Below are 24,835 nucleotides of genomic sequence, written 5' to 3' on the forward strand. Positions count from 1 at the left end.
GAACTAATCAGCAAAATGTGTTAATAAGTCGATAACAATTAATGTATATCAAATGGGATTATACACGGGGAAGACGGCTGGGTTCAGAGGGGCCTGCCATTTTAGAGATCTCAAATAACTTGTTTTCCGAAAATTCAGCAAGGTGCAAACGTTTGATTTTATACCAAAGTATTGGATTTGTGCCATCAATGACCAAATTAATAAATATCATGGAAAATTCAGGATCAATAACTAACCAATCGGTTTCTCCGCAATTTATAGAAAAACTTGGCACCAGTGGCAGCACTGGTAGTCGACAATTTCATCGATTTCGCGACCGAAGAGAAGAAATTTTATCTGATTTGACCACATATGCACTACGATTGAATTTTGTGCGACCTCGAGCGGTTCTGAAAGATTCAAAGCCACTGAATTTGATTTTCCAGAGCTAAACTTAGTATTTTGCTTCGGTTTTTAAGTCTAAAAATCTGTAGTCGAACAATTCCGAGGGAAACCTTACCGTTGATCAGACGCTCAAGCGATGGCCTAAAATTTACTAATTTTGCCAGAGAGAAAAATGGGTTGAGAACCCTCTGAGGTGAGCAAATCAAATATATATTGTGAGTTTGTTCGTCATTTTCAACATTACTATCTGTAGTAAGTTCTACCTATTTTATACCCTTTTCGCCTATTAGCTCCACCTCCAGCGTGTTTTCCGTGAAGAAATATAACGCACTGCAACTTACAATGACTACTAGTATTTTGTTTATTGTTTACACAAAAGAAAACTAAAATGAACAACAGACTGAAATCTTTACAGAAATTATTTTTGAAAAATCAATGATAAAACTTGAAATCAATTCAACAAATACGATTTTTTCAGTGGAAGCGGTTGAAGGTAAAATAAATTGGTATTCAAACTGCCTGATTCTCTTTGCTTATACTTATAGATGGTTAAATATACGAATTGACAGTAAATCGGCTATTAGATGATGAATAACATCAGAAAAAACAGTGGTAATGATTTAACTTGCATAAATGTACAAAAAAATCACCAACATTTGAATAATCCATATTAAAATCAAGAATACATAGTTAATGTTATTGGAAATTCAGCATGGTTGCATTTGAAGTTCCGGTAATATTATAAAAAATAGAAATACAAATTTGAAGAAATAAACTTCGGTCACAATCATTTTGTATAATAGGAATGCAGATTACTTTATTGTCAATTCATAGAAGATGTAAATGGTGATAGTCTATTTATTGGCATCAGTTCCAAATTATCTTTTCATCCGTATAATATAATCGAAAAGTGATTTTCTTTCAGTGCTCTATTTGTTATTCACAAGGCAAAACACAACATATTCATCTTTAGAAATTTTAATGAGGCGTTTTCATACCGAACAAGGCTCTGTATGAGCAGCCTGACAATTACCTAAATGGTTACCTAAACAATATTAAATGAATATTATACTGTTATGTTATCATCTGATAATATATAAGGCAGAATCTAAGGCACAACTAAATAAACATTAACACGATTTCTACTGCAGGTTCTACAATCAGGAAACACAAAATAAATCACAATAGACCACACTTCCATGGCTAGTACATGCCAAATTATATATTACTGTATAATCAGACTGTATATTGAAAGATCAATTTCACTACATACCAACATCAATGTTCGTTCAATTTCTCAACAAAAATTTCACACTCAATGAAAATAAATCAGAAATGTGTTTACAGCATAATTCCTCTGGCAATTTCGAATACCAACTATCGTCTTCATTTCCATCAATAAACTGGATATTTGGAAACAAATCTTCAACCAAGCTGAAATAATATAATACCATTAGATGGATGTATGTTTTTTAAAGAATTACTAAAATGTCATTGGAGAAAGCTTCAAAATGAAGTCGATATGGTACTATTCCTAGTCCATGACTGGAAAAGAAACTGATAGACTGCAAAGAAAAAAGCTATGTTTGCTATCCATATATTTTTAATTAAGATTTTTAATTAAGATGTGAAAAACTTTTACAGAAAAGTCTCGCCCCTAACTACTATAGAGGTAAACACCATGATCAACGTAAAATTAAGACAGTTGCAATTAACTATAGATTTCAACATTTTGTATTGATTTGCAAAGTAATGTTGAAAACATATTTATTCACCTCCAGTCAGCATTACTTTCTGGAAAGTTGATCAACATTTCGTTGATTCTTTGTTGTAGCATGACAACATCCATTTGTTTAAAAGTATCTTCAACTTTTTCTCCGATATATTCGGGAATCTCTTCTTGATTGACTAGATATAGAAGATATATTACCTATTGACCAAGAATGTTCTAAAAATCGAAATTGAGTGCTGCAAAAAATATTCAGTCATAAAGGGTTCATCAAAAATTTATGGCACATTATAATTTTGGATTTTCCAAACTAATGTTTTTATAGAGCAAATCACGCATACACAAAACCAAATCAGAATATTATTAATTTACATGATATACCGTTTTTTTTACATTCTTCCTCATTTAGCATATCTGATAGGTTGGCAATACCTAATAGTAAGATCTATCACTGAATCATTGAATTCATATGAATACATACATGGGTAAACTGAAACACGTCTACTTTAAATATGAGTTAAACATAAAGATATCATCTATCCAAACTTCTTGCTGAGAACTTTGGAAATACAAATACAGAGCATTAGGGGGAATGAAAATAATCATTCTTCTTACCAGTAAACAAAGTTTCTTTGTATGGATCAAGTCCTCGATGAGAGAACATTACCGATTTGTGCCATGTTAACCTTTGATACAAAGAAAGAACATGGCAGGTATTGGTGGATCTTGGTATCATAGAAGTCTGAGCTGACATCATTTTCAGATCTTTCTCAAGAAAATCACAGAGCGGTCTTTCAGATCTTATTTTCACCTTTAATTTGAGAAAAAAATATCGTTTAAAATAGAAACCTATCATACAAGCATTTTCAATAAAATGGTTGACAAATGAAGCAATTAGTAAAATCATAGAAGGTTGCGACTGGAAGCAACAAAAACGGAGCTTTGGACATTGCCATTAAGCGGGGATAGTGGTTTTACAAAGCTTTCCAATTTGTAATGTTCTACGTAGAGCAGCCAGTAATACATACAAAAGTACCTATCAGGTTATAAATATATTTTTAGATATAGAGGAAGATCTTTTAAATTCGGGCTATCCTACAGTGAGCATGAATTGATTTCTAAATTATCAAGGTTCATAATTTAAAATTATTAATTGCAAAAATATTGTTGTCACAACAACACCACATGACATAATATATATTGCATTACCATCAACACTAAAACTGGATGATTCATGATTCACCAAGTTGCAGGCTGAAGAAAAAGCCTAGCAGAGAGCATGTTGATCATTTTATCCAATAAGAACTTACCTTAGACAAAAAGGTGATAGCGTTTGTTAAAGTTCTAACCACTTCACATATCTCAGAAGAATGGCATTTTGAAACTAATCTGTCAATATCTTGAGATAGCTTAGCTGTCAATGGTATCTGAAAATTGTTATGACAATTATTTTAATGCTTAATATATAATATGTTAGGTCATATTTGTACCTGCTTCTTCAAGAACTTGCTACATGTATTTTTTTTACACTATGGCAATATAATTTTTTTTTTATATTTACCAGGTTTAAATGTCATCGAATAAAAAGCAAAAATATGATGTACAGCTAAGGCCTAATTATCGAGAGAAAACCTTGAATAGTAGCAGTATACTTACAAATATATATTTTTATTCATAACCACATGCATTCCCCAATGTTTGTGTTAAAATCATTCTTTTGCTATGGTAACCATACAGTTAAATAAATTTTCTTCTATATGTGCAATCTCTTTTTTTATTTTCGCATAGATTAATACAAACCTTCAATAGCCAATAAAAAAATCAACTAATGCCAATATAGGAAGAGAGTAGTGATCCGCTATATCAGCTTTGTTTTAGGTTTTTACTCTACTAAGTGAATCAATTTGTGTGTATGAATTGAGACTCACCTGATCTGTAGTTGCTACAACTCTACCCCAATCAACACCAATTCCAACATCCTGAGGATAGCTCATACAAGGTAATGTCTGCAATTAATTTAAACGCTGCAATTAATTATTCGAAAAATCCAATACATACTATAACTGGGAATATGATTCTTTTTATTTTTGATCATTTATGGAGTTTCTACATCAGCAATTCTAGTTTTTGATATGGGAATAATTCATTTTAATAAAAATTACACGAATCATCTACCTTCTTATCAATTAGCTTCTTGCTGCGAACGAATTCTTCTTGAACCTAAACAAGAGTATAAATAAACTTATTACATGCAATATACTTGTTTCTAAAAATATTGCATTTTCAATTAAAATTATATATTTAATATATAGTATTCACCGTGATCAACCTTATTAGGCCTCATTGGGTTAATTGACTGTATAAAATATGCTGCAAATCAAACCTGTTTTTCTAAAGCATCAATATTGTAAGACATCAAATGTTGTTTTTCTTGTTCATTCGTCAAAATATCATATTTGGTATGCTCATTAATTAAAAGTAAGAGATCTTGTTTCTTGGTGCAAATAAAATCATTTGAAACAAGTTGCAGAACATCAGCATATTCATTTCTGAAACAATTTATTAAAATAAAGTAAGAGGCTGGGTTGACTGAGACAATTGTAATGAAAGAGTTCGTCTGAAGAAAATATCAAAGCCCAATAAAACAGAAGATTTAAAACTCTTAAGCGATTGCTTGTGCAAAGCTTAGTTCAGAGATTGTGCTAAAATACATCATACTATTTTTTGAAACTTTAATCAAACTGATGTAGCAATACACAAAAGTGAAATCAAAATTACGACCATCAGAAATCAATCAGCATGCCATTTAGTGTGTAATGCATTCTACCTCTCAGCTAATCGCATAGCTCTGTGACAGTTTGAAAGAAATGAATTCTGAATCTCAATTAAATATTCAGCAAGTAATTTTGCACATTGTCCACGACCACGCATACTAGGAAGAGCGACAGATAAAGAGCTCTGTTTTGTAATTGGTATAAAGTAGTTTTTCAACAAGCTTGGAGCAAAATCCTGTAATTGAGGGCAGATCTGGAATGGAACAAAAAAATTGGTAATTCAAAATTATATTGTAAACACCCTCTCTACGAGTTTGCAAGTTTCTTTAGTAAATTAGCAAGTTATAGATTAGATTTTTCCATATTGACATGCGTTTTACAACTACAAAAGTATTATTTTCCAATCCTTCAGTACAGCGGTTCTCAATCTTTTTTTTGCTTGCAGAGCACTATGTGAATAAAAAAAAAATTTGTGGCTCACTTGTAAAAAAATAAAGTTAGCTCACAACAAATTTATTCTGCAAATGTTAAGGTGATGAGTGTGCCTGTTTTAAAGGGACAAATAAGAAACCAATAAAAGGAGGTTCCTTCGTTGCCTTGTTTTTCTGCTTTTAATTTCAGTCAACGCAGAGAATCCGTGTACGGAGCCATGAAGATGCAAATGTCAAATTATTCTGATGGATTCTGCACCGATGCAGAAATATGGTTATAGCCAGAGCATTATTGGTTAGAAGTCAATCAACTCACAGAATTCCATGCAATAATATATTTTTCAATTAAGGCTTCATCATCAAATCCATCTTGATGTACATGATCTTCAAAGGTTCTTTGGTCTGCTTCTTGCATATCGATATTGTATTTATACCTAATTCATATAAGAACACAATAGAGACATATATTTTACCTAATTCTCACACATATTATAGCCTATTTAACAAACCTCTCAATCATAACATGTTGTAATTTCAGAATATCTTCCAAATGCATAAGTAGATAAATATCTGGTGTTTGAAGAATCAATTTCAAAACTTCACCTGAAAAACACAAGTTAACTATAACATTAGTGTATTTAATTTTTGATTTTTTTTTTTAATAACTAATAAATAAGGTTTCTCCTAAGGTGTTTTTAGGGATGCAAAATCATGAATTATTTTCATCCGACTACAGGTCATTTGGAAATTTGAGATCCAGTCCACATAAATTGAATTATGACCATGAAAATGATTACTAGTTTATATTAGACTCATTCCGCAAGTGAAAAGAGATATTATAATAGGCACACACTTGGAAATAAGTAAAGAATATACCCTTACCCCTTAGTGGTATACTTAAAACATTTTAGTTAAACTTGAAGCAAAAAATAAACCCTAAAACAAGTTTTATAATGTCACTACATTTACATACCATGACCCTTTTCAGTCTTGTCAGACAAAACTTGTAATAGGTGTTCAGGGGTTGGTTGACTGAAATAATTCCAGAAGAAACAATGTTTCCAATCAAAGCGTTTCTCAATTTCATCATCAGAGTTAACATCATTCAAGAGTCTAAAAATAATATTTATATATCTAGTTTTATTATTTCAATATGTATAAATAACATAAAACAAGAAGATTTATGAATAATGGACAAATAATTTGAATGTTTTTCTGCTGCATCAGAGAGGAAATTCTCTCAAATCAAAAGAAGGTATTACCTGGTTATATAATAGCATATGATATGTAACTGAAAACAATGCTATGATACTACAAAAATCAACCTGTTCAGTGGTTCTCTTTCATCATCTTCAGCTTGTTTCATTAATTGTTTTGCATCTTGTATTTGTGTATCAATATCTTGAAACACAGGCAACAGATATTCATTTTGAAATACTTTTTCCCATTCACGACGACTTTCAATTGTTGACCAGTTTTGAGGGTACGCAACTGCACCCTAATTAACGAGTTAATATTTTGCATTGCCAAGTTTTGTCACATAAAATAAAAATATTAAAACATCAACTATGCCCCATCCTATAACAATCATTTCAGGCTTTGAGAAATAGTCGCTTTGGAAAATGGGGAAACTTGATCAGATGAGCGTGCATAATAGTAGGTTGGAGATTAATAAATTTTTCTCACCAGAAGCTATAATACAATAACGGTCTACAGATAGTAGAATATGCCCACGGTGAAGATTTTTATCTACTATTGACTTGATATTGCTTGTATATTGCTTATATATATAAAAGTTATGTAGTAATGCATTTCAACTTTGTATAAAAGCTACAAACTATACCTTATTGATGATTCTTAGTAAAATCCTCATTAGAATTAGCACACAATCATCAACATTTCTTGACAAAGCTTTGGATAAATCTTGTAAGTTTTTATGAAGCTTTTCAATGATGAATTTTTTAGCTTCTGTCTTATTCTTGACACTGATCATTCTAAACAAAAAGAAAAATATGTAAATAACATATAAAAGTATATACCAAAATATTCAATGCCTGGCATTTTGAAATTTTTAAACTAAAATACTATCATAAAATTATTAATTTCCAAATAATTTCATTTGGAAAGCACTGACCTGAAAATGGGTTGACAATTTTCAGTTAATCCAGCCAACATGCATGCGTGGAGAATGAATTGAACAACTGCTGCACCTTGATGTGATAACCTGTCCGCTGCAAGTGACATTGCATGTGTACCAGAATCAATCTTGTAACCAGCTTGACTTTCTTCAGTCAAATTCATTTTTTGATTCCCAGGCTCAAGCTTATAATTCAAACCTCCAATACTCCTTTTACACTCAGGACATTCTCTGCGTTGATTGGGTTGTGTGCAGTCACCAATGCTATAAAGATATCCACAGGCACAAACATACATTGTATTTCGTCTATTAGCATCTAATCTATAATCACCAGGGAGTGCAAATAGAAAATGTTCTGGCATACTTGGAAGATAAACATTTTCTATAGCATTCAGATTTTTTATAATCGAACTGAATCCTTTCATAATTCCATTTTGACTAGTTGCTGCTACCACAGATATCATGATGATTTGATATAAGGTATGTGCCTCTTGAAAAGTTGAAAAATGATTCACCGAGTACTGTAAAATAACTTCATTGATAGGCACCAAAGGAGTATTCTGAGTTTTATCCTTGATAATATTTACTATTTTCCCAATTGTTGCATTCTCTTTCTCCTTAAGCCATGAAAACAAAGCAAAAAGCTTTTGCAGACTGTTGGTATGGTCACTCAACAAGTCTTCAACAAAGCGTTCAAAATCTTCAATAGGTGTCTGGAATAATTGAGACTTGATATCCTTGAAATCATCTCCTAACAAATACCAGTAATCAACAACCGAAGTTTCAGCAACTTGTTGGAGTGAAGGCGGAATTAGAACCTGTTGAATATAATTGATAAATCTGTAGTGTCAAAATACAATTAACGCATGCCGTGAATCATAGTTTACATATAGATTAAGAACATTAATGAAACATTGGGACGATAAGATTAACATTAAATATGTAAATCCACTTCTTATATTAAATTTGAGTCATGGAATAAACTTTCTCTTATTAATTACACAACATAAAATCTAGAAGATCTGGATTGTAAACTATATAAACTATAAATATTCAACCTGTAAGTAATTCGAGTTCTATGAAAATCAGTAAATAAGAGAAGCTATACCATCAATAAAAACTTTCAAGTAACATGTGATTTGGAAAAGCTATAAGTACTATAGTATAAAGTCTATCTACTAGGTATGTCAACTTGGGGAGTTTAATGTGAGAGTTTTTTTTAACTTTCGTATGTTATCACAGAATTAATATTCATTCAAGTGTTAAAAGACACAATTTAGCCCATTTTATAAGGACTTACCTTCAATTTTGCATGATTTCCTAATTTAGCAAGCCACTGCGTTCCAAACTTGTGGCATCCCATTTTTATGAAAAAATCTTTTACTGACTGTGGAGTATAGGAACTTGTCATAAGACTCAGACCAGTTTCAATCAATGCATCATTGGAATCCATTCTGCTCTCAGTCTCTCGCAAAATATCATTGACATAGAGAACGAAATAACAGACAGCAGATCTTATATTAGCAATTCTTTTTATCAAGGCCAAAGTTTGAATATCTGCGAAGTTATCTGTTTGAAAATATTGCTTTGCTTTAGCTAATATTTCCTCCCAGTATTTGACAGTCTTGTCATACTTTCTCGTATAATTTCCTTTTGCATTCTCTTCAAAATGTTTAAGCCCAACTATAACGAATGACTGAAAATCTGCTGTATTCAGTTTTGCCATATCCTGATTTATTTTATCAGTAACTAAAGTAGGATTGAAACTGAGTAAAATTTGCAAAATTGAACTTCTGGTATTAATATTGATATCCAATGCAGTGGAATCAATTTCTTCATTTTCTTCTCTTCTACTATGGAGAACGAACTTTTCTAAAATCAATTCAATATGCTGTTTCATCCGACTCATTTCATCTGAAAAGTCCCTCTGTTTCTTGAAGCAAATCTCTTTCAAGTATTTCAAGAAAAAATTTGTACAATTCAGTTTAAGTTCCTGCAAAATACCAGATTGATGTTTATTCAGGGGTGTAGCAGTAGGGACAAAATCTTCAGGAATATCCTGAATGCAAATTGGACATTTTTGCCTTTCATCTTGCAAATTCAGAATGGTGGCAACACATCCTTCACATGCATAATGGCCACATGGCAAGTTAGTAGGGCTCTTGATCCTAGATCTGCAAAGATGACACTTGAAGTCGCCCCAGCCAATCAAAAGTTTCAGTTGAATGTCCTGGTAACATCTTTTCAAAACATTGCCAACAATGCGTAAAAACTGATATGATTTTGGATCAGACATTACTGAACCTCGCCAGAATAGTTTTGCTTGCGGTGCAATCACTTTTAAAATTTTCTCGAAAAATACATTTTCATGCGAAATAGGAAGAACACATTGAAGAAGTGAATCGAGTAGGGACAATGATATCCATGACTTGCTGTCATCTTTTATATCATGAACTATAGATCCATATATATTTTTGAAACATCTCATCAACTTCAACCATTCGACACACTCTTTTGGTTTGTCAATCTTTTCTGCCATATTTTTCAAAATTTTTAATGTGTCTTTTGCTGCTTCAAGATGAAGAATGAATGCTTCAGATTGATTCTTTTCCCAGGTCTTTGCATTTTCCAATATTTTTGGACAAGCATGAACAACTGTTGAAAATATCTGTAACTTCCTCTCAAGTTCTTTGTATGTCAGGAATATTATTGCAATTTCTCCCCCAGAATGAAACTCTGGTCTGTGTCGAGCAGTTTTGAAAGCTGTCAGAGACATTTTAAAAATAGAATCTTCGATAAGTTTGGCTTCATTCGCATCATCCGAACCAGGAATGTACAGAGTTGTTACAAGATCACTTACAAATGCCTTCATAACAGAAATTTGTGCACTCTTCAAAGCATTAACAACGACTTCATACATTTTTTGATTTTGAAACAATCCAGGAAATACTTCATTAAGATTTCTGCAGTGCTTAGATTCTAAAGCATATTCTGTATTGAGAAAATCAATGATTATAAAGCTGAATGGCAATTGACAACATTTGTTAGCATACATTGATCCGGGTATGGTGAATTTTGCTGATTTAGTCACATCTGTCCAGGTTATGTCTAGTAGCTCGAACATGCTCAACCACATGTTGGTTAACCAGGGAGCGACAGATTCGTTTTCAATAAGATCCATGTTATTGTCTCGATCAATGACACTAACAACACATGCAAGAATGCGAGCGGCATGCTTCTTCAAACAAAGCCAGATAGTTTTTCTGAATGTCCCTCCCTCTTGCAAGTTTTCTCTGTTCAAAGCTTCTGATTCAATCCAATCTTTATTATCATTTTGTTCATGTTTTTCCAACAAAACAGTTACCATTTTATCAAGCAGAAGTTTGCAGAAATATTTATTGGCATCTTTATTTTCCAAAAACAATTTTTTCAGTATTTCAATACGCTTGAAGTATCTATTGCTCTGTTTTTTTTCGCTTTCTACTTTTGCCACCGCTTCACATACACTATCACTTAGGAGAGACTTCATATTCACAAGAACTTCTTCATTCTTCAATTCTAGCTCTTGCTTGCCAATCTCAAATACTTCTGACAAAGATTTGCCTAAAAACTTGCTAGCTGGAGCAAGGTGGTGGTCAGTAGGACGGAGCTCATCCACATAAATGATATTGAATTCTTGTGTATGTTGCAGTACAAGTGCTTCAGATTTTGATCCCAATTTGCATTCTCTTTCAATTGATAACAACATTGCAATGACAACAGTGGCATTAGAATTATTATTTGATTTATTTTTGAACTCCAGTAATTTATTCGTCAAACAATGTTGTGCACAAGCTATAAGAGAACTATTTATTTGTGCCTGCGCACATTGAACAAGCAGAATATGGACGCTTTTGGTGCAACTTTCAATGGGTTTACTGCACTGATTAAAAAAAACATCGAGTTTATCAGAGTATTCTTGCTGTGTATGGAAAAGTTGAAGTGACCAACGTGTTATTATTGGTTTAACATCTATATTTCCAAGTTGTTGTTCAAGAACATATTTATCATTTTCAGACAATATGCTTGAGTACGAAATAATCTCCATACATGAAAGTTTCTGGTTTTCTTCAATGCATCTATTCAATACATCAACAAGTCTGTCATGACATTGTTGCCTAAAGTAAACTTCCAAAGCCATATCCACTTCAGCAGTACATAGACTTGAATTGTTCAACCTCAACAATGCATCCATTGAACAAGACTGCAGAAGAGTAAATTTGTACGGACAATAAGACTGCTCACATTCAAGTTCATTAGTAAAATCTGTGGTCAGAACAACAGAACTAATTGTATCATCATGAAATCCAACAAATGCATCGCTTTCGACAAATGTCGATTTTTTCAACTTGGTAAAATTTGAAGCCCACGAGGATAACTCTTCGGATTCAATTCTTGAAGCTTCATCCAAAAGACTTTCTGAGTTGAAATGGTGTTTTTCAAGCCTATTTATCAATGGTATTGGATATTTATGAAAAACGCAGTCTTTTTTCTCAATAACAATTAGTCTAAAATCTTTGGAAATTCTGGATTTGACCCTGTGGCCTCCAAGACCAAGGTCAACATAATTTTGTCCCCCTAATGTCACAAAATGTTGGTTAAGAGCATCATAGAGTGATTCGTGTATTTCGGTCATGTTGAGAAGAATTACAGTTTTTCCAGTTTCCATGCATACTTTAATTCTATTTATATTTCTACATATTTCAGTGTAACTGTGATCTCCTGGAAAACTCGAACCAAACACAACATGAAATCCTCTATTGTTATTTTTAATGCAATATTCTAACAAGTGGACAACTGAAAACTGGTTAGCCAGAAGAAGTAAAAATCTGCTTTCTGTTTCACTAAGATTATCGCAAATCATATTTTGCAAGGGAATATTAGGAATTGCAAGAGTGCTATCGCCACTTTGTTCTTTAAATACATTGAAGACTTTTTCTATAATTGTATCATGAACTCCTGTGGGCCCTCCACTAAAATTTCGAAGAACGGCATAAACAACATCTTCAAAGCTAATTTCATTTTTTTTAACAGTTGCAAGCTTGTGGCAAAGCATTTTCATGAGGCTATAATAATCTCTCAGCCCAAAATATTCTTTTTCCTGAACTACATTGTAAACTTCCAGATAAGCTTCTGTCAAAGATTCAAAAATGTCTTCATTGATTCTCCATAAGTTTGTATTTTGAACGATATCTTTTCCTGTCTTTTTTAAGTCAAGTTCGGTAGGTTTACTTCTTGTCAGGAATATTCCTCTATTCATTTTTGCAGGATCCAGAGCCCAATTGGAGATTCCAACAAACCCAACTCTTTCATCATCAGGTTGTAAGACAGTAGTTAGATCTGTACTTCGACGCTCCAGAAGCGGATGAAGAACCTGAAAATAAAGAGATAAGATCTTACAATAACAGACTTATATTCTATCATCATTTACAGTAATCGAAATAATCAGGCGAAAATAGATTTACTTTCAGTGGCATGTTAGCAGAATCTTCAGCAAGACCGATTTCATCCAAAACTACAACAGCAGTAAACGTTTTCAAATCCTGTTTCTTTTGCAGTTGAGCACATTGCTTAAAAACGCTTTTGATTCCTGCTGCATCAGTGAGTGCACTACATTGGTATGAAAGTATATGAATCTGAAAAATGTAAAACATATGGTAAATGATGTGCCAGTCAGTAGGTGCATTGTATAGACCAAGGGTGTATAACCTTCAATACAGCAGAGCCATATACAAGTAACTGAAAGAAATCGTGGGCCACGACTTTATTCAACATAAGTGTCCTAGTACTTGCAGGCACAAAAACGCAATTGTGATATCATAGGCATAAATAATAAATTGAACTCAGGTATAGGGTTTGTACCTCAAAGGGATTGGAATTACTTGCATGTACCAGATTAATCTAAAATCGTTTCACGGGTTGCAAATCATTCAGAATTGGCACTTCTCCATGAGCCGCACAATTTGCTTTGTGGGCCGCATTTGGCCCATGGGCTACAGGTTGCATATCCCGGGCATTGGCAAATAACCATCACAAGACAAACCTATTAAAATCACCTGTTTCAAGTTTCTGTACAAAGGTGCATGTGAAGTCTGCCCTTGCATATTGTTGGTTATAATTGTTTTTGCCAATGACTTTGAGCTTCCTGGTTTGCCAATCAAGAACAATGGAATTTTCATATCAGCACAGATGGCCATCATATAAACATTTTCTTTCAGAGCTTGATTGCAAGCGATGTTATCTCCTATTCTTATGTTGCGTAAAAACACAGACTGACATGCTGTGAGCTCCATGTTTATGTAACTTTCATCAACATTTGCTATTGCAAGATTCTTTACCAAAACTTTTCGAAAAGCTTGTCTATCATCAAGTGATGCATGGTAACAAACTCCAACAGTTTGTATTATTATTCGAATTTCTCTGTTGATTTCAGGAATTGGTTTTTGTGCCTTTTTACAAGATTCTTCAACTTCTTTTTCAATATGGTCAAAAATAACATCCTGATGTTCAAAGAACCATTTGAATGTTATCATGCACCTCTCCACATCCCGTAGACTGACATATCTGGGTAAATCATAAAAATTAATAATATTTTTGTCAAATAATTTCCAAGTTTAGAAAAAATGCGATAAAATACATTACCTGCACTCATCTTTTCTTGTCCTCATGAATCTTTGTGATTGTGAAAGCACAAGGTTAATGATCGAAATTGTTTTCTCATTCAACTTAAGATCAGTTGCAAGTTTTTTCGTCATCTGCTCTATATAAATTTTTTCTGCATGATCATTTAACTGCCCGAAGTCCCATACAAATGGTTGCATGCTTGGAGGCAATGCAACAACTCTGTATACCAGTGTACGAACTGGGATATTGCCAAATAAATGAGCAGTTTCACTTGTATGAATTCGATATCCAAGTCCAGAATCCTCCAATTTCTTAATGGCTTCTTGTGAAAGTTTTTTATAAGGATTGCATGCAGCAACAAGTTGCAATCTCGAGTCTTCAAAAGACTTTCCGCCAATACTAAGATCACACATAACTTCCTTGATTGCATAAATTGCTTCTGTTGTATTTGCTTCATCATAAAATAATGTTGTTGTCAGATTGTGCTTTTCCCTATTCATAACTTCAGCCTCTTCAGCATTTTTGACACTTTTATGAATATCATCAACAGTTATTCCACCATGAATTTTCAGAGTAATCATATTTTGAACATTCTCAATAGTATTGGCCTTTGGTCTACCAGCTTTTAATTTACTCATAAACTCAACTAATCTTGTCTTGCCACATCCAGTTTCACCCATGATGATCACAGGGATTTGGCAGCGAAATCTCATATAAATTGCAAGAATTTTTAGGACGTTATCAGTTGTGAGTTCATAGCTTGGATCAGGGTCATACTGGTCATAGTCATCTTCTACGCCCAACACACGTCGCAAACGAATCAACTTTTCTTGCCTAGAATAACTATCAAAATCTTTTTCCAAATCCATTCCTTGGAGTTTAAGGGCTTGGACCAATCCTGGAGTTGCAATGTTGTGCTTTGTTATTTGGCCTTTGTCATCAAGTAGATGACCTTCTTTGTTAATTTTTACATTGATGAAAGTCAAGGTTTTACGATCATCATTAAAGAACACATAAGGGTGAGTTGATTCCTCCCACTTTCTTCGAATTTGATGTGCCTGAAATCCTTGACGATGATTATCAGAGATGCTGCTGTCTGAAATTTTTAAAGACGGGGTTGCAAAATCCTGGGCCATTCTTATCATAAACTTTACAGCAAATTCTTTCAATCCGTTCAAATCTTGTTTTATAGCTGGACTGGTGCAAAACACAGATTTTTCACAATTTTGTAGCTGAACGTTGAGAAAGCTACAGAAGTGCCGAAGTTGAGCCCAAGATGGATTTTGCATGCAGCAGTGACGTAGTAAGACTTCAATGCAGTTATCTTGGTTCCCTGTAATTTAATAAAAATAAATTGAATTATAAAATTTTATGAAATAAAATGTGCCAGATGACACATTGTTCTAATTATTAAGAACATGCACACCTTCTGGATACTAATAATATTAACGGTAATTTAATTGCTGGAATAGAGTTTAAATGATAGAAGAAATTTTTTACGAAACTGCTTATACAGAGTCATAAACACTTGTGTGCAGAATGCACCACAAGTATGTATGACATGCACTGTAAGTATGCAGATATCGCACTCATAAAAATGACCCATTTACCACATTCACCATGAAATTTTGTTAAAATGATTTTTTAAGGTATTGAGTATTTTGATTGAAGAGAACATAACAATATCCATGACAAATGTCTAAAGTAGTTGTTACATCCACATAGCATGAATATGGTACTTACATTAGCAGGTACATTTTACATACGGTACTTTCGTTATTTTTGATACTGAATACAATAAATATGGTACATACGCTACAGTTTGCAACATACCCCTATTGTCCCACTGGTCAGTGCACAATGAACTACATTCAATACCTTCTGGTGTAGAATAGGCAAAAAGATCCAGATCCTGTTTGTTATCATGTCTCAGTAGATATTGATATGGCCTTTGAAATGTTTCAGATGAAAATTCTTCGACATCCATACCAATTTGTTCATCAAAATTTTTATTGCATCCATTCAATATCTCTTGCGGAGAAAAACATTTCACATAGGGCAACATATTCAATATATGTTGATTCGAAAATCTTTTCTACAAAAACAAAAGATATGTTAAATAAAACTTACAACAGCAACTTGTAAAATTTAAAAACCAGAATATATGCTGAGAAAGTGGTTATGGATTCGATCAACTCAAAGATTCGTGAATGTTCTTTGAAAGGTTGAGCACTAATACATTAAAAAGATGAGTGGTTTTCAGCATTTTTGGGAGAGTAGAACCCTAATAAAACGCCCTATTACAAACTCCTGTGCAATAGTTTATTTGTTTTTGTCTAAATTTTGTCTTATTTGTCTTGTTCAAGTTGTACGAAATATGAATAACAAAGAAAGGAAACCTAATAATGGGGGGAAAAAATGTAGTACAGTAAGTTTAATAATAGTGGCAAATATATGTACAATAATATACTCTTTGATTTAAATGTCAACTTGCGGTACCCCTGGACTATAATGGTGAAACCTTGGGGTGCACAGGATTCCAGTTGAAACCTACTGTTATAGTAACTATGAGAGTCTTATCCAAATCTAAGAAACAAAAGAAAATGGTGTTTGATCATAATCAACTAATAATAAATGTTTTATTAACATAAAACAATGTAGAAAAAATATTGAACATAATACATGGGATGTCATATCCATGTTTATAATATGACCTGATAAGAATCAAGATTTATTACATAATAATAAGGTGTAGTAATGCCCTTTCTCCTACCAGAAAATATATCCTACAAGACAGCAAATACATACTTTTCCAGTTGAGCCAAAATCTGTCATTTCAATAAAGTATAAATGATTCGGATGTGTTTTCCACACTTGTCCTCGACTACCTTGGATACTTCCAAGAACAAAAAGATTGAATGCGAAAGATTTTATCCCATGTTGAACCTAGAAACAAAAAAACTTTTGAAAAATTCATATTTGAACATGTTCCCAATATTTACCATTGTTAATTTGAAAAAAAAAAATATCAAAATTCTGTAACACTCTTTGTAGTGAGTGCTAAGTGAAGTTCAGTGTAATTATATTTCACTATAAATACCCTAGATTAATGTTTTTTTAATAAAATACTTGTTAAATTGAGCAACATTTTTTATAAAAGCATTAAACTTACAGCAGGTGTCAAGTCAATGTGAATCAATGAAACACTGTCTTTCTGAGTTTCATTATGCCTGTTTATGTCATTCAATTTTTCAATAATGTAGTCAGAGTCCAGTTTGTTCTCAAGTAAACGTATTGTAGTAGAATGAAGTTTATTTTTCACAGAATCTTCGAGCTTTTCTTTAACTCGTTTTACATATAATGATTTTCCTGAAAATGTTAGATAAAAGTCATATAAACTGTGAATACCTAACCTTATATATTTTGTAACATCCGAATAGCAATTTTTTATTTCTATATTAGCTTTAATCGTTGACAAAGAGAAAAATAGCAAAATAAATAAATATGTCCCATGCAATTGCTTGTCGCATGATCTTTCAAATAAAAAATAGTAAAACATACAAGCCAAGAGTGTTTTACTCAGAAAAATATAAACCCCATTGTATTTACTATTCTCACAAGTCACAATGCTCAATTACATGAACATAAAGTTCAAATAATTAAATGCTCAAAACAAAAATTACGAATCAAACTCACTATCACAGCAATTCACTTTGGTACTGGTTAGGCTTTAACTGAACACAGTGGCACAATGCGTGCAAAAATTTGGATAAAATGTCAAGCTCTAATATTTGTGAGGAAAGGTATGTTTGAAAAGTTATCTAAGCAACTAACCAACTCCAGATCTATCCGACAGTACAACTTTTACAAGAAAATTGTCCAGTCCAGTTTTGTCATGTTTTTTCATTTGTGTTTTCTTATTTTCAAGATGCATTTTCAAATAATCTTGTATTTCACTCATTGAAGCACTCCACTTACCATCAGCAAGATACTACAGAAATTATGAACACGACGATTAACAAAATAGTATTGTTGATAACAATTTGTAGCCAGTTCATGTTTAAAATTTGGAATATGTAGGGTATCAGATGTTGATCTGAGTATTTAGAAAATTAGAGATTTATTTTATACTAATAGAGTAACATGTAAAAGCTTTATGATTAATTTTACTGATTAGATATTGGAAGGCGACATAACTACGCAAGTAAAGAAACTGACCTTGTCAAAACAAGTTGAGAGATAATGCTTTTGACTGCTTGTTACAATTACAAGTTGATACTTTTTATTAAGTTTTTCTTCGTTACAAGATGACAATTTCCGAAATATTTCTTCTACCGCTGTTGAAACTTCCAATTTCAATTTATCAGCAAAAGCCAAAGTGAACAAATGCTGATCTGTATTTATATTATATAACTTATTTTATCATTCAGATTAACATGACAGACAAATATTCAAATCGACATGTATTGAATTTATTACATTGCAGCTGTGCATTGCAAAATTGTATACCATTAGGAAATATAGAAAGTGTTTGACCATCTTTTCATGTAAAATCTTAATTTTCTAAGCACTAAGTACAGCAATTGATCCAGAAAGATGAATGACAGGGGCGACATTAAAATTAAATAACTTGAACATCCAGTCTAACGTTTTTGTAAGTGTGATTATCTTGTTGAAGCCTACTCATCAATTAAGCAAGAGTATTAAAAATGAGAAAAAATTTCAGTCTTTGTATTCGAGATTGATTAAAATATCTCTGTTTTAAAGTGGATATACAAAATTACAATATGTGCCAAAAAGCTGGCTTACTATTATCCTGACAAGAACACATTGCTCTTCGAAAAAATCTTTCAACTTCATCTGCAGTTGTTTCCTCATTGCATATAACAACTTCTGATCTCCCAGGTAAAGGTTGATCAATGTTATTCATGTACAACGATAGCACTGTAGGGAGAATATCTTCTTCATTGCAAACTAGAAGATTGGGCTGGCCATGTCTTAATCCAGGAATTAGTTGACGATGAGATTGACCTTCCTGGCTCAAATTGTGTAAGCATTTGCCAAGTTGTTCAATACTTAGGTAGTCCTCTAAATCGATTCCCTTAAAATTAAGAAATGCAAAAATACAACTTATATATAAATTTATTCAAAAAAATCAAAATACAAACTTACAATAGCTTCGTCCAAATAGCCATTGCATATAGTGTTGACAGAATCCAAAAAATTACTTCCAACAGTTGATATAATATTTTCTCGTAATCTGCCGATCACTTCCAACAAAGTATTTCCGCTTGTACTTAAAGCTGATGCCAGCATTTGAAGTTCTAAACTTTCTTCTTGATTTAATTCTAGTAGTAACAACATTTTATTGAAAATATTTGATTTTATAAAGTATTTTCAAATTTTTTGTCACTAAAATATTGCTTACCAATGGCATCGTTAAAAGTTGAACAAAGCCCTTGAATTAAATCATCTTCTCCATCATGCAAAAGAGCCCAATATTGTAATTTTGACAAATCATCGCATCCTTCTGATTGAACAGCAGCTTTAGCTAGATTTTCATCAATCCCATCACGTACTAAACTCCTAACAGTTTCAAGACGTTTCTTTAATTCAGTTTGGGATACTGCTTCAAGAAAAGATAAACACACTCAGTATGAATAAGTAATGCAGACATATAAAAGCACCTCATTGTTAAACTTTCGATAACAACAAAGCATGAATACTAACCTTGCTGATGTTCTATCAGTTCGTTTTCATCAACTGATTCATCCTCGGATAGATTCCCATTTTCTGATTCATTATCAGATAAATTCTCATCCTCTGATTCATCATCAGACAGATTGTCATCTTCTGATTCCAGTTCCATTGCACCAGCTAGGAATAAGAACAATGACTACCGAAACCACATAATTCATAACTGTATTCACGGAATTTGCAAATTCAATACTTTATGGGACCATGTTGATGTCATCCCACTCTAATTATTACTGCACAAAAACATCAAAATGTAACATACCGGTAAGTAATAAATTCCTTTAATAATAGTCGCTATTAACAAATTCTGTACCGGAATTTGACAGCCAAGGGTTACGAATGCCCGTATGGCCGCACCGGCAAGAAATATGTTGAATGTTTTCTGGCCTTGAAGCGCAATGTCATTAGGCCTTGTAGTGCAATTATGATTCCCCCCTTACTAAGTTATTTATTTTTATATTGCACGAAAGATATATTTCATTATAATAAGCAACCAGTTTGCTATTAATGAATGCACTACCTTCAATGTCAACTTTCATTTGTGAATCATCTATAGTCTCAGTTAAATTTTCTAAACATTCTACTAAATCTTCGGGAGTGAAATCATTTCGCACAAACGACAGAAGAGCAAAAACCTGTTGAAAATTAAACACAAAAAAGTTGACTAGAATCTGAGGTTGTTCGAATTTCACGATTATACTGATGAATTACAACATAAGCTAACTTCTGTACAAGAAACTAATTACCGGTAGATAGCGATCAGAGACCGCCGACTTATCGATCTTCTGCATGTTCAATATTTTACTCGACAATTTTGACGGAGTACGATTTCACATGAGTTATTCTCGCAATCGCAGACTCTTTCTTCAGAGAGAATATGCATAAGAAGCACTATGATAAATTGATTATCCTGAGTAATGGCTTGAACAGAGTTTCACACAGAGCAGTTGTACCAAGCCCGAGGAACCATCCTGGATTCTCTCAGAAGAGTTGCGTGTTCATAGTACTTACAATACATGCAGAAGAACAAGTTTAACTACCCCCAAGCTTTATAAAGTCAACATTATATAAAGATCATTTTGATGTAACATAAGGAATCTATACCTGTGCAGGCAAATGTTTTGTTTGCTTGAATATACGAAGTTGTCTACATAGATGAAGTATTTGCTGAATACTGTATTCATTCAGGTAGTAGAAGTCCATTCGTTTTGTTGAAACATAATCGATCCATCTGAAAAAGTTGTAAATTTGTAAAACGACAAGGTTACCCAACTTTCAGGGACACACACAACTTTATTTTGATTTATTTGATAGGGATCCACCACCCCAAACTCCAAAAATAATGGATATAGAATTCTAGAATGGTTCGCAATTTTGTTCTATGTTTAGGGCTTCTGCTCTAATTTTTGACATGGTTTTTGTATTGGTAGTTTGTAATGAAAATAACAACAAAGTTATTATTGCTATTACAAAATTGTTAAGTTTTAAATCAAATTTTGAAATATTTATAAAGACAAAGTTTCAACACATCTTATCATTTATCACTCCGCTTGGTGCCATCATGACATTTGACCAGATAATTGAATAATTTTATCAAGAAATAATGCAATCTTTGGTAACTTCAAAGTATATAAATTCATTATTAGGAAAAGATTCTTTGATCTGAATTTTACTTACCCTTGCAAAGATTTTGATAATATTCCAGTAAGTTTGTCCAAATCTGTGTGAGTTCCAACAGAAGAGATCAATGGAGTATCAGAAGTGAATTTGATGTCAATTTTAATTGTGTTCGTGATATTGCTCGATTCACTCAGACATCTAAAAGTTTGGTAATTATGGTAATAAGACGGATGTATTTTGCACTTGCTTTGAACAAGTGTACAGCCAATATGAAGTTGATTATTAATATACAAATAAACAAATAACATAACCAACCTGACTGTGAGACACCACTCATTGAATAGCATGCATCCAGATTCAAGTAATTTCACATATACTTCTGTTAATTTCTGGATGGAAGTCAAGTTTTCTACAAATATGTTGACATCACGCTGACCTTTTTCTGCCTCTCCGGCAATCAACATTAATTTTGACTGTAACTCACAGAGTTCTCCAAGGCTGAGAATTTGATCTGAGTCTATTTTAAATACAAAATATACTAAACAATAATATCTCCAATGCAAAGCAGAAGTTAAAAAAGTAAATGCTGTTATTTGCACAAGTAAAATACCACTTTCTAGATATGATAAGACAGTCCATATACCTGTTGCATCTTTTCCCGGAACAACCAAAATCAAACAATTTTCTACATTCGGAAGAGCACTGACGTCTTTTTTCGTAATTGTATAAACTCCTCGTTCATTGATTTCTTGAGTTCTGATAAGTGACAACTTTTCAACTGATCCGTGAAACTGTTCCAGTTCTTTAAACCAGGGAAGTTGTTCACTTGTGACTTTCTGTGATAAATAAAAGTTAGACCAGGGGTTCCTAAGCTTTTTTTAGAACGACCCCAATAACAACTTTCAAGTGTCCAGTGCGACCCCAGGTCAATATATATATTTTTCATGAAACTTTGGAGCTTCTTTTACTGGACTTTTGAGTTTGGTCATGTGGTGATAACAAGTAAAATAAGCTAAAACCAAACAGTGATGTCGCAATAAGCATCTACATTTACTATAGCATAAGCATATAGCGATGCCTATGGGCCTGTTTTACAGTAAGCCAGGGTACAAGCTGCTAAATTTAACATGATTTATCAAATCTTAGATGTTTTGTACATTCATCCCCCACCATACCTCAGCGACCTCCCCGACCCCATGACCCGTTTGCTACCCCACCTACTTATCACTCCGACCCAATTTGGGGTCGCGATCCCTGGTTTGGGAACCCCTGGGTTAGACAAGATTTATATCACAAATCTTTTTTTAATTTGATGTATTTTTAGTACATTTCTAATTTTTTGATATTAGATTAAAACTACAACAAGTTTGAAAAATCATCAGTTTTCATCAATTCAAATAATCACAAAATACAAGTCCAGTAAACTGAACATCAAAAATCCTTCATATTCATAACTTCATCATTAAAATCCCTTTTACTTCTAAAAAATTTAACAAAGGTGTTTACCCATTTTGTTAAGATATCCTTATCGCCTTTATAGTTGCCCCACACTTGATTGCATTTTTCCAATAGATCTTTTAGACCTGTATTTGTTTCGACTTCTTTAATTTCCACATCTTGAATTGTTTGCTCTGACTCTTCATCAACAGTTGCATTATCCAAATTTGTTGAAACATTTTTTGGCCAAAAAATAAGAGGAGCAAAACCCATCACTGCTCCAAGTAAGTTGGAAACACGATCAACTTCCATTGGGTTTTCACCAGCTAATATCATTGCAAGGTCACACATCACTTTAACCTCATTGATGTCTAAACAAGAATATAAGAAATGCACATATACATTTTCCATGTAAGTTTGTAAAATAACAAAACCATAATATCTTATAGAAAATAATAATTTACAATAACTTATAGAAAATTACTATTGATAAAAAGCAATAAGAGCTATTAATAGGTTTAACCCTGCTGCAAGAATAACAGTAAAATCAGGTTGCTGACATAAGTAAAACAACCCGATGCCTCAGAAACAATTAGGAAAAGGGTCCTATGAAACGGAAGTTATTGAAGAAAAACCTCAGTATTTAAAATTCATGAACACCATATGTAATACTAGTGAAGTGGCAAAAAGTTTGAATAAACCAAGCCAACTAAAACTTGAGTATGTTAAAACTTTGATTTTGGTCAATTAGACAGATGGTATTTATACCAATAGAAAAATACCAATATTCACCATTCATTTTTTGTTGAAGCCACTCAATGAGATCATCTTCTTCCAAAAACGCTTCCAATAATTTTAAATTTTCTGTAGGAATATTACAAACTTCTGGAATCTCTAAACTTATTGGTACTTCTCGAAGCAAGACATTTTCCTGCTCTGTCAACATTTTCTAAAAAAAATACAACTAGTCACCTTATGATATTATTTAATAACCAAACCTGTATAACTGTACTTTTAAAATTGAATTAATATTTCATTTGAAATATTTATTTATAAACTGAATAAATTATACTAAAACTATTTTTGATTTCCATAGGCTACTGTATAGGCTATAGTGTTTTTCAACCGGGGTGCCGTAAAATATTGTCAGGGGTGCCGTGGGAAATTCTCCAATTTGTGTGTCTATGCGGTGTAGCGCAAGTGGCGATTTGCCTTTTTGTCTTTGTTTTTCATTTGATTGCTATTCAAGATGTCCAATTAAACATCTTTCTTCAATGTTAAAAAAACTTATATTAACAATATAATTGTGAATATTATGTCTTTTCCCAACATTTTCAGCTGGTGGTGTGCCGCGGGATTTTCTCAAAGAAAAAGTGTGCTTTGGCTTGAAAAAGGTTGAAAAACACTGGGCTACTGCATCAATTTGAACATTTCACTTAGCCAAAGCAGCAAATGTCATGAATAATATTTAACTTAATTTAACATCAGACATAAATTATTTTGTTCAAAACAGAAAGTTAACACTAAGAAACAGCAAAATATATTATAGTACCTTCCTGTCTTCAATAAATTCAAAATTTCCTTGGAGTCGAAACCTGTCTCGAAGTCGAAGCAGAACATCAACTGCACTGCCAGCTTCATCCTGCTTGAATGTGTTGACAATTTGTCGTACCCGGTCATTCAAATTTTTGAGTTTTTTATCCTCAACTGTCTCGGCTGATGATTCAGCATTTTTCGACTTCAAAGAAGTGTCATCTTTGTCAACATCATCAGTGATATCCATTGAATTATCTAGAAGTTGATATGTTACTAGACATGGGCCCTTCAATAGTCGATAATTAATGACGAGAAAATTTACAGTAGAGTATGTAAATAAATAGAATATGATTTAAAAAATGGAAAG

General features: G+C 32.7%; 1 protein-coding gene across 2 annotated transcripts in view; it reads right to left on the reverse strand.

Annotated features, from left to right (window-relative positions):
* Window positions 1–721: 721 nt before the first annotated feature.
* The window catches only part of LOC120325814 (E3 ubiquitin-protein ligase rnf213-alpha-like), a 51,707-nt gene continuing 27,593 nt past the window's right edge, over window positions 722–24,835 (reverse strand). The window contains exons 30-64 of one of the 2 annotated variants that reach the window (XM_078111444.1): window positions 24,485–24,723; window positions 23,725–23,881; window positions 23,002–23,303; window positions 22,139–22,331; window positions 21,811–22,012; window positions 21,553–21,693; window positions 20,980–21,106; window positions 20,396–20,510; window positions 19,849–19,995; window positions 19,547–19,744; window positions 19,291–19,466; window positions 18,928–19,219; window positions 18,337–18,512; window positions 17,953–18,109; window positions 17,291–17,487; window positions 16,927–17,064; window positions 15,997–16,213; window positions 14,137–15,451; window positions 13,551–14,058; window positions 12,960–13,130; window positions 8,756–12,868; window positions 7,453–8,273; window positions 7,162–7,312; window positions 6,644–6,816; window positions 6,292–6,431; window positions 5,828–5,921; window positions 5,635–5,752; window positions 4,941–5,140; window positions 4,497–4,662; window positions 4,289–4,333; window positions 4,042–4,119; window positions 3,424–3,540; window positions 2,729–2,924; window positions 2,160–2,292; window positions 722–1,818 (exon numbers count right to left, since the gene is read on the reverse strand). In XM_078111444.1, coding sequence (XP_077967570.1) covers window positions 1,674–1,818; window positions 2,160–2,292; window positions 2,729–2,924; window positions 3,424–3,540; window positions 4,042–4,119; window positions 4,289–4,333; window positions 4,497–4,662; window positions 4,941–5,140; window positions 5,635–5,752; window positions 5,828–5,921; window positions 6,292–6,431; window positions 6,644–6,816; window positions 7,162–7,312; window positions 7,453–8,273; window positions 8,756–12,868; window positions 12,960–13,130; window positions 13,551–14,058; window positions 14,137–15,451; window positions 15,997–16,213; window positions 16,927–17,064; window positions 17,291–17,487; window positions 17,953–18,109; window positions 18,337–18,512; window positions 18,928–19,219; window positions 19,291–19,466; window positions 19,547–19,744; window positions 19,849–19,995; window positions 20,396–20,510; window positions 20,980–21,106; window positions 21,553–21,693; window positions 21,811–22,012; window positions 22,139–22,331; window positions 23,002–23,303; window positions 23,725–23,881; window positions 24,485–24,723 — 11,858 coding nt within the window. In that variant the 3' untranslated portion in view covers window positions 722–1,673. Of the gene's footprint in view, window positions 1,819–2,159; window positions 2,293–2,728; window positions 2,925–3,423; window positions 3,541–4,041; window positions 4,120–4,288; window positions 4,334–4,496; window positions 4,663–4,940; window positions 5,141–5,634; window positions 5,753–5,827; window positions 5,922–6,291; window positions 6,432–6,643; window positions 6,817–7,161; window positions 7,313–7,452; window positions 8,274–8,755; window positions 12,869–12,959; window positions 13,131–13,550; window positions 14,059–14,136; window positions 15,452–15,996; window positions 16,214–16,926; window positions 17,065–17,290; window positions 17,488–17,952; window positions 18,110–18,336; window positions 18,513–18,927; window positions 19,220–19,290; window positions 19,467–19,546; window positions 19,748–19,848; window positions 19,996–20,395; window positions 20,511–20,979; window positions 21,107–21,552; window positions 21,694–21,810; window positions 22,013–22,138; window positions 22,332–23,001; window positions 23,304–23,724; window positions 23,882–24,484; window positions 24,724–24,835 lie in introns of both variants that reach the window. The other variant, XM_078111443.1, reaches the window with a different exon arrangement.

The sequence above is a fragment of the Styela clava genome, chromosome 4 (genome assembly GCF_964204865.1).
Source record: "Styela clava chromosome 4, kaStyClav1.hap1.2, whole genome shotgun sequence".
NCBI lineage: Eukaryota > Metazoa > Chordata > Ascidiacea > Stolidobranchia > Styelidae > Styela > Styela clava.